General features: G+C 45.2%; 1 protein-coding gene across 1 annotated transcript in view; it reads left to right on the top strand.

The window, feature by feature from the left end:
* Positions 1-20,136, top strand: part of LOC135911122 (membrane-associated tyrosine- and threonine-specific cdc2-inhibitory kinase-like) — a 47,722-nt gene that overhangs the window by 5,652 nt on the left and 21,934 nt on the right. The window contains exons 6-7 of the mRNA XM_065443247.1: positions 13,233-13,324; positions 15,710-15,816. Coding sequence (XP_065299319.1) covers positions 13,233-13,324; positions 15,710-15,816 — 199 coding nt within the window. The remainder of the gene's footprint in view (positions 1-13,232; positions 13,325-15,709; positions 15,817-20,136) is intronic.

The raw sequence follows: 20,136 nt of genomic DNA, 5'->3' as shown, positions 1-20,136 counted from the left end.
CAAAAAAGGCACTCGTACCTAGACAGGTGGTCATTCTACCTTAGAAGTTCAACTAGCGATGGACTTCGTTTTATTTATTTTTGATACCCTCGAGGCTTCCTTATGAAGCATTATGAGGGGAAGAGCTACAAAGTGGCGATACAGGTACAAAATACAGTAATACATAATGCATACACGTAACAAAAATGACTTAGTTAGCTTCATTGCTAGAAAAAAAATAAAAGACAGCCACAATGATAACATTGGACTCATTGTTCAAAATGGACTACATTATATTCTAAAGGAATCAAGACTTAGAAAGCTTCCAAAATTTCTTCTGAGCCCCTTTCGCCCAAACATGAGAAATCCTCATGCATTGAAATTCACGAGTTCATAGCGATGTGCTGACCCTGGGGCCTAAACAGGAAATTAAAGATATTGAGTCTTATTGAGTATATAGTTTGGAAGAATACCTTGTCAGTCTAAACTGATTTGCTTTTTCTTTATAGTGTTCCTTTAACCATGTAATGTGCAAATATACAGGGCGATCATTTTTATGTTTCGTGGAATTTTTAAAGATCACCTGTGGCAGATAGCACAATTCTTGTTCTTCATACGGATTATTCAAAGAGGCAAACATTACTAGCATGAGAATTCGAAACTCGTATTCCACTAATAACAAAAATTCAGTATTTAACTTTGCGGCACATATCGCAATTTATGAATTGTAGCCGGTGATGTTTAAAGGTGTATCCTCTTGGAATTTCCAGAAGGACGCCAGTTTGGAGATATCGGCCATCATACTTGCTGTAAAAATGCACTTTGTTCCACTTACTTTAACAATTGACAAGAACTTTATTGAAGTGTCCTCGGGACATTTTTTTAACAAAATGCTATTTGAAGCATTGAAGTGCAGTTTCAGAGGACGCTTAAGCTTCGCCTTTAAAAAGTGAAACGCATTAGCATTCAATAATCCCCGACTGCTCCTCTCACTTCCCGGCAACTGCAGCTTATGTAACTGTGCTGTTTACCGGGAAACGCTGGCGTTTAACACTATGCATGAAGGTGAAGGGAGAGGCTTTCTGGTAGAAACGCGGTTTCTTGCATGGGTCACGTACGCGTATTGTCGCTGTATATGCTCCTGTACGGAGCCGAGTTGCGCACAGGTCTGCCACTATGTTCAATCTATGCAGTGAAGCCACTCTTCGCGCGCGAGCTGGAGGCAAATGTCGTGCGGGGGTTCCATTTGCTTTTTTGTCTGGCGGTTGCGTTCGAGCTACGTGCGTCAATTGTTCGCAAGTGCCGAGCAAGATGGCACTTTTTAATGTAGGCTTCGCTCGAACCATTTGCGTAGCCGGAATGGGGTAGGCTTCTAACCCCATGAAGTTTTGTGTGTGTGTACATTGTAGCATTCCTAGTTAAAGGACACAATAGACGTTAAAGCATTGCTGTGGAACTGGTGTCCATCTTTTCTACCTTTATTCTAACTTCATTCTCCTGTACCCAGGTTCCTGCGCTTCTTATCTTCTATTCGAAGGCTCATACCGTTTCACCATTCCAGGTTTCTTTTGCTAACCCCTTCTGGGGTAATACTTGAAAACTTTTCCAATCGAAGCACAGTCAACTGAGCCACGTTCTCCAATGTACTACACAGGCTTCAATATTTCTCTCTGAGTGGCTGTCTTTGTCACAGAGTAAGGACCATAAAATTTGGCACTGAATTCTCTTACTCCTTTCCTAACTGGAACAAGGTTGGCGACTTAAATGTCTGGGATATATGAGCAATGTCTCTTGTCACTATTTTTTTTTCTCATTCGTTTATGATACCTCTCCTCCTGCAATTTTTGTTTCCTCTCCTTGACGATCTTGAGATTTTCTAACAGCCCCAGCTCTCCGATCCCCCTGAAGAATAGGGGTTTCTCCTGAAAAAGTGAACTGTGGGCTGCATCCCAAGCCACTGGTGTAGGAGCGATTGTGATGTCTTACAGCTGCTTCTAAAGAGCATTTCGATCCACCAGGGAAACTATTGTACATCCTGATCTATTGTTTCACATGTTGTATGGCACGCTGTGCAAGCCCATTCACCACGGGATGGTATGGCGCACAGAATTTGATTGATATATTGTGGTCTCGAGCCCAGCTTGCTAGTTTTTCACTCTTGAACGCTTGACCGTTGTCACATACGATCGTCCTGGTTGTCCTAAACATGTCCCATTTGAGGAGGGGGGTGACACTATTCGCATGTTCTTTTCCTGCCCGTGCCATGACTATCCTGGTGCATTCATCTATGGCCAGAAGAAAAGCTTGTGTTTTTCGGACTCCTTCTTGTTTCTTATCTAGCTCCAGTGTATAACTTCAAAAGGCACGTTCGAGTGGCAAAGTATTATCATGGCATCTGTAGGCTGTTTACATTTCACTTTGTTGACTTGACAAATGTGGCATGAACGAACATATTGATTGATGTCTTTTTTCATGTGAGGCCACGTAAATGTCTTGACTAGCTTGTAGGTGTGCCAAAATCTGTCGTGTCCTCCAAGTTCTGGGCTATCGTGGTACAAATAAAGCACCCTGGAAACCAGCGTTGGCGAGACTTGATAATGACCTTCCATAAAAATCAATTGTTCAGTGCCTTCCCACAATTTTACTTCATTGAATTCTTCCGATTGTTCTTTGTTGGCCTGTATCATCAGTGTAGACAATGCATCTGCATCAGTCAAAAGGGGTCCAGGTCTGTGGGAGATGGTGAAATCGAACGGCTGCAAGTAGTTCACTCATTTGGCGATACGTCCCTTAGGTTGGGTCATATTCAAGAGATGAGTGAGGGTGTGGTGATCGGCAAACAAAGTAAACTTCACACCGTCTAGGTACGTACAGAAGTACTGAATTGCTTTAAGGACTGCAAGAGCTTCCTTTTCAGTAGTGGTGTAGTTGACTTCAGATGGCTTGAGGGTGTAGCTGTAGTAACCTACTACGTGTCGCTTTTCTCGGCCGGATGTTTGTGGACATTTCTGGTACAAGACTGCACCTGTTCCATAGTGTGAGGTGTCGGTATTCAGTTCAATGGGCAAAGTCAAATCTGGTATGTGTAGAATAGTCAGCAGAGCTTCTGTGCACCAAATCGCGGTAGACTCTCTCACATTCCTCATCCCACTCAAATAGAACTGAACTTCTTCCTGCGTTAGGCACGTGAGGCATCTTGTTTTTATGGCAAAGTCCTTTATGAAAGGTCTGAAAGGTCCCGCTAATCCCAAAAACACATGCAATGGGTGGACGTCATATGGTTTTACCAGTTGGGATATCCTCTCGGTGGAGTCTTGTTTCGTGCTTTTGGTAGTCCCATCAAAGACTCTTCCAAGAAACACAACTTTTCTTTGAAAGAATGCACTTTTCTTCAAATTAACCTGGAGGTATGCCAAGCTCAAGGCATTTAATACCTGAGGCAGGTGTTCCTGATGCTCAGCCTCTGTTTCGGAGAAGACGATAATATAGTCTATGTACACATTACAAAAGACACCTAGGAAAGGCTTCAGGACTTCGTTCATAATCTTCTGGAACCATGCTGGCGAGTTTTTTTCAGCCGAAAGGAAGCCTGTTATACTTGTACAGATCGAAGGACGTGATAAAAGCAGTGTACATTTTTGTTTCTTCGATTAGCGGGATCTGCCAGAAACTTTTGCACAAGTCAATACGTGAAAAATTGCGGCAACCACCTGTCTCATCTATAATCATGCCTATCTTCGGCATGGGAAATGGTATAAGTTCTGCCTGGTTATTGAGGACCCTGTATACTATGCACAGTCTGAAAGTTCCATCTTCCTTTGGCACAATTGTTATGGAAGAGGCAAAGGGTGACACTAAAGGTAGGATTATATCGGCATCTAGCATCTCCTGCAATTCTTTCTTCAACCATATTGTGCGCTCTTTTGACATGTTATAAGGTGATTTTCGGATGACTGTCTTGTCAGTTAGTTCGAAAGGCACCTTGTGTGACTTCATCGTTTGTGGATAGCTTCCTATGCATACCAGTTCAGGGTAGGTCGTTGCAATATCTTTTGTGCACTCAAAAACTCATAGGTTATCTTTTCTACCCTGCTTTATTCTTTTATTCTTTATTCAAGAATTACCCCGCATTGCCCGAAGGCGTTATAGCAGGGGGGTTACAGGCGGGAAAAAAACAAATCTTCATTCGTACAGCACACTTGCTCTTCACACAGCTGATTCCACTCCACAATAGTTTTGACAAAAAAGGAATCCGCAAACAAGTATGTCCTGGCACGGTACTCGCGGATTTTAAGTGAATGGTTATTACGCCTAGAAATATAATGTGGTTCTTTCAAGTAGCTTTTACTGCTAATTCCAGTCTTATTATTAAATATGAGGTATAAAAACTTCAGTCTCAACTTTTTCCACCGAGAGGAAAGCAGTTCCCAATTCAAGTTTCATTTCAGTACAACTTTCTCTCCGCCCATACCGCCCCAGGACGAACCTAGCAGCTCGGTTTTGAATTCTTTCCAGCTTATCAATCAAGTTTTTCAGCACGGGGTCCCAGACAGCACAGGCGTATTCCAAAATTGGTCTAACACATGTTAGGTAACCAGTTTTCTTTAGGTTCGGCTGTGAACATTTCAAGTTCCGCTGAATAAAATTGAGTGCCCTACCAGCTTTTACAATGACGTCATCCACATGAGCAGAACATGAGCAGTCGGATGAGAGCGTCACACCTAGATACTTGTATATAGGTTCGTTTTTTATCAGGGTATTATTTATCTGGTAAAGATTTACAATCCGCTTCTTCTTTCTTGTAAAACATACATGTACACACTTTTTTAAATTCAAATTCATCTTCCATGTGCAACACCAAGTATTAATACATTCTAAGTCAGATTGTAACATGGCAGCATCTTGTTCACTCTTGATCTTCCTATAAACAACACAATCGTCGGCAAACAACCGTATACATGAAGAAATACCAACAGAAATATCATTTATATAAAGTAGAAACAAAAGTGGCCCTAAGACTGAGCCCTGTGGGACTCCTGACGTCACATCAGCGTATGCCAAGCTTTTGCCGTTCAAAATAACACATTGTCGGCGCTGAGACAGATAATTTTCAATCCAAGCGAGTACGCTTGAGTGAATATTTAACATTTTAAGTTTAATAAGAAGAAGTGGATGTGACACTGTATCAAATGCCTTGCAAAAGTCTAAAAAGACACAATCTGTTTGTACTCCCTCGTCAACATCGAATGCCAATTCGTGATAAAATTCAATTAATTGTGTTGTGCAAGATAGACCTTTCCGAAACCCATGTTGTTCTTTGATTAGTATTTTATTATTTGTTATATGACGCATTATCTCGGAATATATAATATGCTCAATGATTTTGCACGAGATGGATGTTAGTGAGATTGGCCTGTAATTCGCGACATCTCTTTTCGAACCCCCTTTATGAATAGGTACAACTTGAGCCGTTTTCCAGTCATTAGGTAAGAGTCCTGTGGATAGCGATTTCTCATAGATTAAATAAAGGTACATCGAGATAGGTGTAGCACACCACTTTAGTATACGTGGAGATATACCATCCGTACCGTTTGCTTTGGTTTCATCTATGACCTTTAGGAGTGCCTCGGTGCCTCTAACGCTTAATTCAACTTGTTCCATTAAAGGAAGTCTGCTTGCATGTGGTGTAGAGCTATGATTGGATTTAGGTAGGAAGACAGATTGAAAATACGTATTCAAACACGTTGCCTTTTCAATATCGTCTGTAATTATTTGTTGATTACAAACAATTTCATTTATTCCTACAAAATCTGATCCGCATCCTTTTAAAAACCTCCAAAAATGTTTAGGATTAGTTTTCATTCTGTCGTTGAGTGTCTTAAAGTACTCTTCCTTCGTATTTTTTATAGCAAACTTATACTCCTGTGTTACTTCAGATAACTTTTTTATGTGATTCATTCTTTTAGTTTTTTTGTATCTATTAAATGCTCTCTTTCTTTTTTTAATTATTCTGAGAATACGCGAATTCACCCAGGGTTTCTTACGTTTTTTGAGTCTGGTGGAGTCTACGCTTGGAACATACTTGTCCGTAAGCTCAAGTAGTTTATCTTTAAATACCCGCCATAAATCATGGATGTCGTAATCCTCAGCAAGTCCTTCCACTAAAACCGCATCGTCCCAGTATATGTTGATTTTTAGTTTCTTTATATCTGGTCTAGATAGCAGGAAGTTGTATGTCACTCCCTCTATCACCAGTACTTCACTCTCTATTTCATGATCTTAGAACTCTATGTTTACTGAGGCCAACTGATTATGCATTGTCACTTTTCCATTGTAACCTTGCACCCGTAGTACTCTTCCACTATGCAAGTGACTTGCATCTACCAGCTTGGCATTTATTATGTATGCAGAAGTATTGCTGTCAAGCAAAGCCATCATATCTCTGTTTCCCACTTTGACAGGAATGTGAAGTAGGCTAGAGCAAGTTAAACAAACCGTCTCAGTTGTAGTCATCGGGTCGAACTGATCACCCTTGTTTATTAGTTTTTCGTTGTCAGAAACTCTTGAGCGTCCGAAAGTAGGGGGACAGGGTCGTTGTCGACGTTATTCACCTGACCTCTGAGAGCGCGCCAACCCAAGTTCTCCATGCTGCCTGCAAGGTGGCTCGGTTCTTGGTGATTACGGCTTGACCAATCCGCGCTGGTCCCTCTGAAGCTACTGCTTGAGTTAGCGGTTATATTTTCTTCTGAAGTAGATGGTATGTCCTGAAAGCACTCCAGGAGCCTGTCCATAATTTTAGGTGTCACTTCATACATATACATACACACACTGTTAGATATGGAGCTGGTTCCTGCGATTACTTCGAGTTCCCCAGACCACGTCGGATTGCAGCGCAGCTAATTGAGGAATGCAGAAGCAGGAAAGCGCATTCCAGAGAAGCGGCCTAGCAAACAAGTTTAAGGCATCAAGTTCACGTGCCAACAAGTTCGTGCACCGCCGGGATTTGCAGGTGGGCGTCGGACAATGGAGCAGGTGCAGCCCTCCCCTTCTCCTTGTTCGAAGTGTATTGCCAGTCTGCGATGCAAGACCGCAGCAAGCCGCCAGGTGTGACACCACGACACGGGCGCCTACCATTGGCTGAAAGTGGCGTCATCGGAGTGGACTCTCCCATTGGTCAAACATGACGTGACTTGCAGTGCTCGAAGGGTTTATAAGAAGCCTTCCAGAGAGACCTGAGCATTCTGGGACATGCCCTGATTCCCTGTTTCACCTCTCTCGAACTTCTTGCCGCGGGCCGCAGCGTCCGAGTTGCTGCCGGCCCGTAATGTCTGTACGTCTGTTAGTTGACGCTCACCTCCTTGTAAAGAATGTAGAATAAATACTCCCAAGTTTTGGGTTTTCATCTCGAAGCCCGTCCCCCAATCCCTACATCTGGTGGCAGCGGTGGGATCGCCTCCGAATACATCAGCTGGTGGCAGCGCTACGAATCAACCTTCGTCGAGAGAGATCGTAAAGAACCGGGAAGAGCGAAGAAGAGAGAGCCTTCGTCGAAAGAGGTCCGAAGAGACTGGGAGAATCGAAGAAGGAGCGAGCCTTCGACCCAGGGAGTCCGGAAGGAACCGGGAACAGCGGACAAATGAACCGGATGGCAGGGTGCTGTAACCGTAAGTGAGCGCGTGGTTTTTTTCCTTATGATTCGCCAGACTCAAAGGTTGTGTGTTCAATTTTGATAGTTCTGGGAATCGGGAGTTTGTTGCATTGTGTGTTTGCACAAATTAATTAAGGAAAACAGTTTTAACCACCTGTCGGGGCAGCTGCCATGGATCTTAGAAGGTTGACGAGGTTAGACTTGTTGTTGGTGTGCGACGATTTGGGAGTTGAGGCGGACGAACGGATGGAAATGCCAGCTATCATAAAGGCGATTCAAGATAGTGGCAATGATGATGAAAGCATTAAGCTTGCTTGGGAAGTGATACAGGAGCCACGGGAGCGTGTGCGTCGTGTACGTTTGCGAGCGCGTCGTGAATTTAGGAGTGAGCTTAAGCGTGAAGAACGCGAGAATGAACGGAAGCAGGAGCTTCAAGAACTTACTCTTAGGTGTCAGCGTCACGAACGTGAGAATGAACGCAAACGTGAGTATCAGGAACGTAAGCTTGAGCGTGAACAAAAGTATGAGAGAGAGAAGGCAGCACTGATCAAAGAAATACAGTATTGTGATCAGTTATTGGCACAGAGACAACGGCTGTCTGAGAATTCTGTAGGAAGTACAGAGCAAGTGTCTAGCGGATTTTCGCCAGAAGCCGACGAAAAGAGTAGTGCCTGTGAGAGTGGCTGCAGATTCATAAGTGAAGGGAAAGGGCTAGCTGCTAACGATGCCTTAGTGGCAACAGAGGCCGTTAAAGGCCGTAGTGAGAGCGACGAGGTGCTGTGCCAACAGATGACTGTAGAGACAGCTAGGCCAGCTGCGAACAAATTGGCACAGTTACCGAGCGTGTGCGTCGCTGGTAATGTTAGCAAGGTTGCTAGCGAAGAAAAGGGTACTTCTGACCCGACAGAAGCGAGCACCCATGTAGAGCCAGATCTGCGTGCAGAAGTGAAGTGCGAGCTGGACGATGCAGTTGAGAATAGCTCTCGGGGTGGCGAGCTCCGTAGCTCACGAGAGAACAACTGCATTGTTCAGGGATCGGTGCGGCTCTCCGCCAGTCTAGATAGCCTAGATAGGGATGATTCTGTTAATCATTCGGACTGTGCGCGTGAGACAGCGATCGAAACCGACGGGCTGTGTGTCGATGCGCAGCGTGCGCTGGGCAATGTAGCAGAGGGCAGTTCGCAAGAGTGCGAGTTGTCTTACTCGAGTAAAGCCTGCTGCATTGTGCCAGAGTCGGTTGAGCTGTCCGCCAGTCGAGGCAGAGAGAGAGTAGATTTAAGTGAGAATCACTCAGACTGTGCGGGTAAGAGACCGATCCGGGCCGACGAAATGTGTACCGGCCAGCACGAGGCACGAGGCGACATGAAAGCGAGTGCAAAGAGAAAGCGCCGTAAAAAGAAGCGCGGTAAAGACCGAAAGTCGGTAAATAATGTAGCGCCGCCAAAAATGGCGAGAAACCCAAATGGGCAGGGCGCGAGGAGGAAAAAGATGCGGTCGTCTCGGACGATGTTGACGCATCGAAAACGTTCAAGCCACCGGTCAAAGGGGGACCGCGAAGAATGTTCTGCGCGGACGCGGACAAAGGGCACGGGGCAGTTAATCTCCTCGTCGTTCCGTAGTTCTTTTCAAAGCTCAGCGTGCAGTTCGAAGAAACGCAAGGTGGCAGGACGAGACCAGGTGGGGAGTTGCGACGCGGTCAATCGAGTTTGTGTTGAAAGCGGGGCGCGAGGACGCAAATTGGCAGGAGACCGTAACGTCTTGGGGGAGCTGATAGTGAATCAGCCCTTTTGTTGTCTCTCGGCAGCCGGAGTAGCTTTCAGACCACGCCCACCACGGGTTCGACTCAAAGTATGAGTCAGTCGTAAGCAATCGGGAACGGGAAGCCAAGAGAGCTTCCGTAGAAGTGAAATGTTATTTTGTTTTATTTTTGGGCATCGGAAAGTTTTCGCGATTTGAGAGTAGGATTTCTTTCAATGTGTAAGGTTTGAGCTTTGTTTATGTTTTGGTTTGAGAAAGCTCCGAGATTTGAAAGATGCGTTTTAAGTAAACATGTAGTCTCGCGAGATGCTCATTAATAAGTAGATAGGCTATTTTTTGTGTGTATGTGTGTGAGTAACCTGAGGGTCAAGGTTATTGTTAAGAGGCCTATCGTAACGCGCGTGTGTGTTATTTAACCTTCTTTCTTTTTAAGTGTTGAATTTTCTAAGGTTAAGCGCGTAGATTTTCAGTGAGTGCATGATTTGCACGGAGAAGCGTTCTTAGTTCCATTAGCGCGTGTCCTGTGTGGACGGAAGGAAGCAGATTTATGACTGGGTTGCTAGTGTGCGTGAGGGCAGCCGTGTATTCTGACTTCTTTAGTGAACGTGCGTGGAAAGAGTTAGTAGAAGACGCATCATTTTAAGAGTTCTGCGGAGTGTGTAAGTCCCGCGAGTTTAATTGTTCGTTTATGTCACGTGTCCTGTAGGACTTTCAGGAAAGAAACGTGAGTAAGCGTGAATGAAGAGTTTGCCTACAACGCAAGTACGCGTTTTGTTTAATGACCACAAGGCTAGTGCGCTTGTGATTACGTACTTGTGAGGTTGACCAGATTGTTCAGTGGCACCAATACGTGTGATAAGTACGCCACTGCGATAGATTGGAAACATGCTGTTCGTGTAGTTAGGCCACTTATGTTATGTTCGGCTGTTTTCATTTGTTGTTTGCATCCTCAACGACCCTTTTGTTTTGCAACAACAATAGTGCTCTGGTCTTGTCGGCATTCGGGGAGAAATGGATAGCGGTTTGGAAGGGTGGTTGGAACTGTTTTGTCGAAATTGGGGAAATAAAAGATCAGGGTTGATTTTGACTCAGTAATAGTCTGGCGAGTCAGGGGTGAAGAGCCTGCGCTTACGCGTGGTGCAGCGCTGTGCTGTTTTGTTTGTTTGACGTTTGTTCTCCAGGGCCCAGGATCCCGAAGTTCGTCAAACGTGGCTCGACCCCAGTACCCTGCAGCTTCTATCAGCGTTCCTCATGGCCAGCGAATTGATTTCACCGGCCATTCAGAACAACCGGGGCGAGGACGAGCTGTTAGATATGGAGCTGGTTCCTGCGATTACTTCGAGTTCCCCAGACCACGTCGGATTGCAGCGCAGCTAATTGAGGAATGCAGAAGCAGGAAAGCGCATTCCAGAGAAGCGGCCTAGCAAACAAGTTTAAGGCATCAAGTTCACGTGCCAACAAGTTCGTGCACCGCCGGGATTTGCAGGTGGGCGTCGGACAATGGAGCAGGTGCAGCCCTCCCCTTCTCCTTGTTCGAAGTGTATTGCCAGTCTGCGATGCAAGACCGCAGCAAGCCGCCAGGTGTGACACCACGACACGGGCGCCTACCATTGGCTGAAAGTGGCGTCATCGGAGTGGACTCTCCCATTGGTCAAACATGACGTGACTTGCAGTGCTCGAAGGGTTTATAAGAAGCCTTCCAGAGAGACCTGAGCATTCTGGGACATGCCCTGATTCCCTGTTTCACCTCTCTCGAACTTCTTGCCGCGGGCCGCAGCGTCCGAGTTGCTGCCGGCCCGTAATGTCTGTACGTCTGTTAGTTGACGCTCACCTCCTTGTAAAGAATGTAGAATAAATACTCCCAAGTTTTGGGTTTTCATCTCGAAGCCCGTCCCCCAATCCCTACAACACACAAACGTACATGTAGGGGGTAGGACCCCCCTTGATCCCCCGAAATAAAATCCTGACTACGCCCATGGCTCGAACAGCTGAAAAGTTAGTGTGCAAACCCATTGTACCTCGCAACAAAAAGTGGTGCTATATTTTCCAGCACGCATATGAAGTTTTCTCACCGAGGCCGGAAGGCAAGAAATGTTGTAAAGATTGTTTAAAGAAAGCTTCACACACGTTTGGTGAAAAATTATGTGACTGCATTTTGGCTGCCGAAACCAGCCGTTTAATGATCATTGCCCAAGAGAACTATTCCTGCAGTTATGTCAGGGACCGTTAACAGAGCGTAATTTATCTTATCACTGAGTCGTTCACAGCAGCTACATGTTTTCTATATATGCGGTGCCGGCACGTAAGCCCATTTCAAATGTTCACAAATCTTCAAGTGGAAAAGGATTTAAGATGGACATGCGTCTAGATCAAATTTATTTTGAACAAGGGAATGGATGACCAATGGCTGCTGGCAGAAGGCTTGGCAAGAGTGACGCAACTGACCTTGATGCAACTAACCATTTATTTTTCTTAACCTCTTATCCATAGAACACTATATATTTAGAACTTCAATATAATGAAATTTCACTGCCACTACAAAGGAATGCCGAGACAATAAATGGAAACTTCTGCTGACGCAGATGGTTGAATGATTGAATTGCAAGTGGCTGTTAGCTAACGCACCTCTCAAATTGCCAGCTGCACAAGAGCGACCCCAGAAGTGGAGCCACATATTCGTATAAAGTTGAAGTGTGATAAGATCCTGTGTGCACTGTCTGCTTTAGGTGCAAGTGAAAGTGTGCAAGGGTCAGAGGAGATGGTGGGTTCATGAGTGCCGCCTTTCGGCTGCGCACGAGCAAAGGGAAAGAAGGGAGCGAGCTCCCAGTAATGCAATCAAGCGCACGTGAGGGGGGGGGGGGCTAAGTTGGCACATGTTTCGGCAGTAGCTACGCATGGCTGCAAGCGCGGCTGAGCGCAGATACAGTGGCACACATGGCTTTAGAGGTAATCTGCGGCGAATGCAAAGAGTGGGCATGCCGAGACTGCGTGGCACCATGTAAGCTGTCTTACCGAGCGTTTAGTATTTATTAGAGGTTGTGTAATCTCGAGTTTCGCTGACCCTTTGAAGTGAGAAGCAGACAAAGCATTCGCACTCCTCTGCCCGGGCTTTTTCTGATAGCATCGCCCGCACTGGGATGACGCTATCAGTCACAGGGGCAGAGTGCACGTGAAAGCGTGGCTGTATTCACTTAATTAGTACCGCCGAGAAGAATGGTCAACGTACGTGGCATGAAACCATATCATTTGTAGCTGACTGCCAAATTTATCAAAATGAATTGTTTTCTCAATAAAGTTTACTTTTTTCGATTGCCCAATAATTCGGAAAATTATGTGGCCCCTTTCCGTGTAAGAAAAATTGATCGGTGACTGAATATCATATTTCTATGGAATTAAATTTCGATACAACGAAGCAAATTGCTGATTTCACCAACTTTGTTATATCAAGGTTTAACTGTATAACATCCGTTTGTTCTCGTTTATGCAACAATCTCATGTAACAAAGTTGCAGTATATAAAGAAATGTTACATCAAGATGCTGAATGTATTCCTTTGTCTTTCTTGCATATGTGATGCCTGTTTTTTGGTTTAAAATGCAGGCAGTAAGGGAGTTGCTCTAGCGTTTGCAGCTGTATATGAATATGCATGTGGGATAAGAAAATCCCTGAACATAAAAGCAATCAAAGGCATGTAGATTTCAGCCGGCTGGTTCTGAGCTGGAGTGAAAATTGTGTTGAGCTTGGTTAATGTGTCTGCTTGGTTTATATTTGCACCTGCTTTAAAGAACTAATTATTGCACCAATATATATCCACCAAAATTGTTTTCATCAGGCGTTTCATTTTTCAGGACGACTCCTCAGACCCTCTGGAGGGTGACCCATGCTACCTTGCACCAGAGCTGATGGAGGGCCACTTCACGAAGGCAGCCGACATCTTCAGGTAAAGTAGAACCCCGTTGATACGTTTGTGCTTCGTGTGATTTCCCGGTGCCATTGTTTTCAATTGAGAATGCAAACAAAAAAGAGCTTATACAGTTACACTTCTTTTACTTGTTAACACATTCCCAGAAAACACCATCTTTTGTTAACAATGTTCATTAAATGAATTAAATCAAGCAAATTTCAATTGTATGATACATTTTCCGGTTGTTACATCCCTTGCCAACAAGGAAAGGCATGAGGCACATGTCATCGAGAGATGTAGGTGCGAGCTCGTGCAACATTAACATGCCGGCACACATACCAGTTCCTCTTCCAGTACAATCACATTTTCTCCCAGGTTGTCACACTTTGCGTTCACAGCTATCGCTGCCAACCTTACTGCGATAAGCATCTTCACTTATTTGTTTCACCGTGTGTGTTGTGGCATGGTGCTGTTGGAAGAATATTGTACACTTTTAGTGGGCGATACACCAAGCACACCTCCATTTTTTTTTCTTCACAGAAACAAATTTCTGCAAAGTTCCATGCAATTAAAGACTTCCATGCAATTGAGGCTGACCATGTCATGCTAATATGCTGGTTCTCAATAGATCAACTAAGCAATGCTGGAACATGTAGAAAATGGTGAACAATGATACAGGCTGTAGGCTTTCTTGGCTGCGGTGGCCGCATTTCAACAGGAGATGAAGTGCAAGAATTCCCTTGTTAACTTTAGGTGCATGTTAAAGCAATGCAAGTGGTCAAAATTAATCCAAAGCCCCCCACTATAGCATTTCTCATCATGGTTTTGGCATGTAAAACCCCAGAATTTAAAGGGGCCCTCAACCACCCCTCAGTCTTCATGAAGAAGAAAAATTCAGTCCACGGACGGCATACACAGCTGCGAACATCTTGGCCAAATTTTGCACTTATTGCATGGTACTTAAAAGCAAAGCATGAAGTGACCCTTTTCTCAAGCACTTTCTCTTCAACAGAAGCCTTCTCAATTTTTTTTTTCAGGTGCTCTATTTTGTCATATAGCATATTCATACACGGCTGCTATTGGCCAATAGCCGACATCAATCAAGAAGGGTCTTTGGATCAGTGCCTTTTTTCCTACTGTTACCATGTATATATTTATCTGCAGTTTAATAAACAGGTTGAATTAAACAAAATTCTGCTTGCAAATTTTGGTAAGAATTTCATAAAGGCGAGAGTGTGATGTAATAGTTCTGCAGAAACCTGTAAGGTGGATAGAAGTAATTAATAAAGGCAAAATAAGACATCCACTCACACGTAGCTAAGTGCTACAAAGGAAACACATAAGGGTTCCTCGAAAGAAAATTCGTCCTAGTCCAGGACTCGAGAACCCGGGATTACCGCCTTTTTGGGGCAGCTGAGCTAACCATCTGAGCTAACCAGGAGGCCAGCAGATGGCAGGTGAAGTCGAATTTATGAACAGCTCAGAAGCAAAGGCAAGAGTTTGACTTAATAGTTCTATGGAAACTGTCTACTTGAACATTCCAAATCAAATTTGAACTATGCACCCTGGTGACATTCAGTAGGCAGGGCGTTGTGGGCGTGCCCCATTTCGCCGTAGCATTTGCACTGCAAAACATTGAAAAAGGAAGGAGTAGGAGCAATGCAAAGTGGGTTGTAGGAATCCCTTGATTGCCAATAACTCTGCTTCTGCTGAATGCATTGAAGTACTTTTTGCAGCTCAGTATTTCTGAAATAGTCTATTTTAACTTCAAATGCATTTCCTGACTTCAATGAAAAGTGGTTCAAGACCCCTTTTAATTAATTCAAAGGCAACCACAGTGCCATGTTTAGAAAAGTCCTGAGTGGTGTCCAAAGGGATGTCAAAGTATTGACAGGATTTAGCCTGCTCTCGTGCAGAGCCATTATTGGTAAAACTGCGACGATAGGACTTGGATAGGGCCATCCAGCAAGGCTAGGATTCCTTTCATCCTAAATATGCAGGCACTGCAGTAAGGCTGGTTATAGGCAGACAGGAAACAGCATGGACAGTTCTGTAAGCATATTTCAGATTACCAACTGACTAGCCTAAACTTTTACCTAAGTCTGCTTACCTTGCTAAGATTCCTTTCTCTTTGTTCCATTTCTCTTATCGTCGATCGTTCGCAACTGGCTGACCATGATGAAAACAATTAAAGCACCACTCGTACCACTGAGCAAGTGCAAAAAGAAAAAGGAAAATTCAAAGGAAATCATTACATTATTGAATCTTGGATCTGCCTGCAGCCAATCTCCACCTCTCCACCTCTTTACTAATATCTTTCTCAAAATTTTACTTTTTAATTTACTTTTTCTTGCACAAAATAGTTGGAGGTGGGCTGCAAACAGGCAAATAGTATATCATTTGTTCTGTCTGATTTTTCAGTCTCGGTATCACAGTACTCGAGCTGGCCTGTGACCTGGAGCTGCCCAGTCGAGGTGAAAACTGGCACGCTCTGCGATCAGGAACCCTGCCTCATTACTTCGCACAGCGTGAGCATGTACTTCTTCTTGCAACTGCCACATTTACTTCTCCATAGGCCTGGTGCTGAACAGATTTGGTGAGCTGTGGCTGCTTCCTTTCAGAAAGGCAAAAAATTTAAAGTATGATTGGATTACACAAAAAGTGCCTCGTGCAAATTCGCTGCAGCCCTCTAGATTTCAGAACCTTCGACAAGGCGCAAATGATGCTGAACCCGACAGTGAAAAGTTCCATGCTCTTTACCGTCACCGTGCAGAGTGCGAATAAAGTCATGTGATGCGTTGTCTGCAGTTTCGTCCGTGCCATATATTGACCCTTGCGAGCTGATGCTCAACCTGCAACACCCATGACCTGCAAAGCTAGGAAAACCATTCGATTTTTGGAGTAAAGCTTTCTATGCAATAAAAAAAAAAAAAATTGCCATTAAGCCTTTCACTGTCGGACCTTTCTGGCTGTGACACACCACCAGTGTCGGCTTGGTTTCAGAGAACGAGCATAACGGGGAATTAACGTAGCAAATTATTTTTGATTATGATTGGTATACAAATAACATAGTCAATGCAATATGCACATTTCAGTGTTCGGCAGCTGCCTGACTATAACATCCGTTCAACATCCGAATCTGACGATGCGGAACTCGCCTCTTCCTCGCATGAGACTCTGTGTGAGTCCAAATCTGAGCTCGGCTCGTATTCTGAATCGGAAGAGCCACCGCTTTAATGAGCAGACGAAGGTCCCGCGCGCTCAGCCATCCGAAGTTACCGCGCGCGGGGAGGATGCGCTTTCAGTTGCCCGCACAATGGAGATGATGATGATGATGAAAACGTTTTATTTAAAGAAAAAAAAAAGAGAGGGGAGTTAGGAGAAGGGTGGTAGAATTCTTATTCCGGAATTCCGTTGGCAAAGGCCGCCGCCCTAGCTCTTTCCGCGGGGGCTCGCTGGTCCTTGAGGGTTGAGCTGGACAGGGCTGCCTCCCATCCTTCCCACGTTGGCTGTTTTATAGTTTCTAAGGCAATATTAGCCTGGCAGGCCCATACCATATGGTACAAATCTGCTTTCTGCCCGCAGAATTTACACTCGTCTGAAAAAGATTGTGGCTTAATAGCATGTAGCTTGACTGGGTTATTAAATGACAGGGTTTGTAACGTTCGTAAATGACATTCTTCTGATTTGTCTAATCCCTTAGCTGGGCCCGAGTATTTTCGTCGCGATAAGCGCAAGTGTTGTAATACTTCTGCATAAGTTATTAATGGCACTGGGAAGTCCGAGTCTTCGGGGAGGGAGAAGGAGGGACCCCGGGGGAGAAAAGCTCGGGCGGCAGCGTGTGCACGCTCATTTCCCTCTATACCCTCGTGACCTGGCACCCAAATCAGCTCTTTGCGCGAAGCGAAGACCCCAGATTGTTTGAGGATCCTGCAAGCTAGCTGTGCAATTCGGCCCCGCATGTAATTTCTATATGCATGATTACAAAGACGGCACCGAATAAAACAACACACGAAGAAGGGGAACACGAGACAACACTTAGGTGCCTACATGTTGTCTCATGTTCCCCTTCTTCGTGTGTTGTTTTATTCGGCGCCGTCTTTGTAATCATACTTAACCAACTAACCCACCAGCACATGTTCTATATGCAGTTTGCGAGTCTGTAATGATGTATTCTGAACTAGGATGCAAAGCCGCCATGGCGATCGCCGCCTCTTCCAATTCTGCAATTTCCCCGTGCCGAACAGAAAGTCCATTGACCGTCTGCCCTTGATGCACCACCGATGTTGTGGAGACTCCTCCCACCGGACCTGCAGCATCCACAAAGAAGGCTCCCTCTAATTTAGAATAGATCTGGTCCATCTTCTTGGCTCTTGCCCTCCTCCTTGCTTGATGATATTCTGGGTGCATGTTTTTAGGAAGGGGCAGTGTCACGAATTTGCCCCTCCACTCTTTCGGAATGTCTTGTCTTGTTGCCGTATAGTAAGGACAGCTCATATTTAGGTCCTCTAGTACCTTGCGTCCCATTTTCGTTCCTGCCAACGTGGCATATTGACTTAATAGGTGGGCCTCAATTATCTCATCTGTTGTATTGTGCACCCCCAACTGCAATAAGCGTTCTGTAGATGTTTTGACCGACAGTCCTAGTGCCTTCTTACATGCTGTTCTGATCATGACATCGAAATGTTTTAAATCGCACCTCCTCATCCGAAGGTACAGAGATACGTACACAATTCTGCTGAGTATAAAGGCTTTGACCAACCGAAGAGTGTCATTCTCCATCATCCCTCTCGTTTTATTGGTGATACATGTGATCATTCGCATTACTTGTTCGCAGGATGTACGGAGTTGAGTAATCATTGCTGCGTTGACACCCTTGTTGTTAACCAGTAATCCCAGGATACGCACTGTCTCCACTTCAGGGATCGCAGCGTCGTGCACCCTAATTTTGACCGGGGCTTCATCTTCTCGTCTGCGCATGATTAGAAGTGCCGATTTTTCCGGAGAGCAGCGCAGTCCGCACTCCTCAGCATATTTTTGAACTGTCGAAGCAGCCTCTTGGAGCGCCTCTTCCATCTGCCCCAGACTGCCCTTCGTCACCCAGACCGTGATGTCATCTGCATAGACGGCATGCTGAATTCCTTCTATGCGATCGAGTTGCTCAGGCAAATTTATAAGAGCAATATTGAAGAGCAGAGGGGAGAGGATGGCTCCTTGTGGCGTACCACTGGTGCCCATAGGGATTGGCTGGGACCTAAAATCTCCAATTTTTACATGAGCCTGTCTTCTAGTAGGAAGTCTCTGATGTATTCAAAAGTCCTTCTTCCACACTGCGCTATTGCCTATTCTTGTAGGATGCTGCGGGTCCGTCAGAATAGTGAGAGCCATATCCGATATTGCTGCTGCCAGTTTCCTGCCTTTTACGTTTTCGTTGTTGTAATCCCAAAGAAAGCTGTGCGCGTTAAAATCCCCCACTATAATGAGAGGCACAGTTTTTGCAGCCTGCATTGCTTTCCGAAAAATTTCGCCGAAGACTGCTGTCCTGTGTTTAGGGCGGCTGCATATGTTAAGTACGTACGCCCCTTTTTCTGGAACGAGTGTTAGGGAGGATACGAATAAACACATGTTCTATTTCAGCATTAAGTTCGAGGTCTATAGTTGAAGCCATACTGTCTTTATGTAGAAGTATCCAAGTCGAAGTGTTAGTTCGATGCATACTGTACGACCTGAGTTTAACTGCCACATTAACGTCCTTAGCGTGATTACGTCCGGCCTCTTATCTAGACAGTCCACATATTGTTGCAGAGATTCCCGCTTACGTTTAAAACCCCTGCAGTTCCATTGTAATATTGTTAACTTAGTTTGACGAGCCATATTGCAAACTGGAAGAGGTCAGTCCTTGTTCTTTACTCAGGTCAAGCACATCATCAGATGCAATCTGCATGGTGCTCATTTTTCCTCTCAATCTGGGTCTCTTAGTGCGCGAGCATTCAGCGAATTCTTGTAACTTACAGTCAATCCTAATCTCGTAAGCATGGAGTTTTGAGAGATGCCGCTCTAAAATTTTATGTATTGTCTGCTCTGTCATTCCTTGTAAGTTCTGCTCAATTTTTTTGCTTAGCGTCTCTTCAATTCTTTCTACGCTGGCCTGTAGGCTTGGTAGCATGCGACATTCCATTTTCTCGATTCCCTCTCGCATGCGCTTTTCCATGCTTTCCATCCATGCACTGAATTTCTTTGTAATTGCATCCACATCTGCGCGTGTCGTACACTCCTCTGTCGAGGGTGCAGCCGCCAACGCTACGCTGCCGCCCGACGCTCCTCGGCCGAATTCTGACGTACGAGGGGATGACTTAGTCGCACTACCTGACAGCGGCGGGGGAGGGTTGTCCTCCTCCATCGCCTGAGCTGAGGGTACCTGAAGTGCTCTAGAGTTTCCTGTATCGTTTGCTGCTGTCTTCTCTCTAAGTTGTTGTATTTCTAGTTTGAGCCTTTCGTTCTCAGCCCTAAGTCTCTCATTAGACAACGTGAGGGGAGGGGAGGCAACCACACTGGCCCAGCTCACCTTGTTGCTGCTCGTTTTGTTCCCGGGACTGTGTTCTGGCTCTGGCCCATCGTGCTTGTCTGCTGGACGACCGCCTCATTTAGGGCCCCCTCTGAAGGCTCCTGCATGCAGTCGAGGTGAAGGGGTCGCTCCCTGCGTCCGAGCATGCAGGTCGGGGGCTTCGCTCCCTCCAGCGTTCCTGGAGTGATGTTGCTGACTGGCTTTTCCATTGACGGGCTTCCGCTTGGCCCCATTTCCAGCACGGCCTCTCCTGTACTTTTGCGTGCACTGAATTGATCTCGTG

This window comes from Dermacentor albipictus, chromosome 9 (assembly GCF_038994185.2).
Source record: "Dermacentor albipictus isolate Rhodes 1998 colony chromosome 9, USDA_Dalb.pri_finalv2, whole genome shotgun sequence".
Classification (NCBI taxonomy): domain Eukaryota; kingdom Metazoa; phylum Arthropoda; class Arachnida; order Ixodida; family Ixodidae; genus Dermacentor; species Dermacentor albipictus.
Note: the sequence above shows the minus strand (reverse complement) of the source record. Positions and strands in the feature narration are given on the sequence as shown.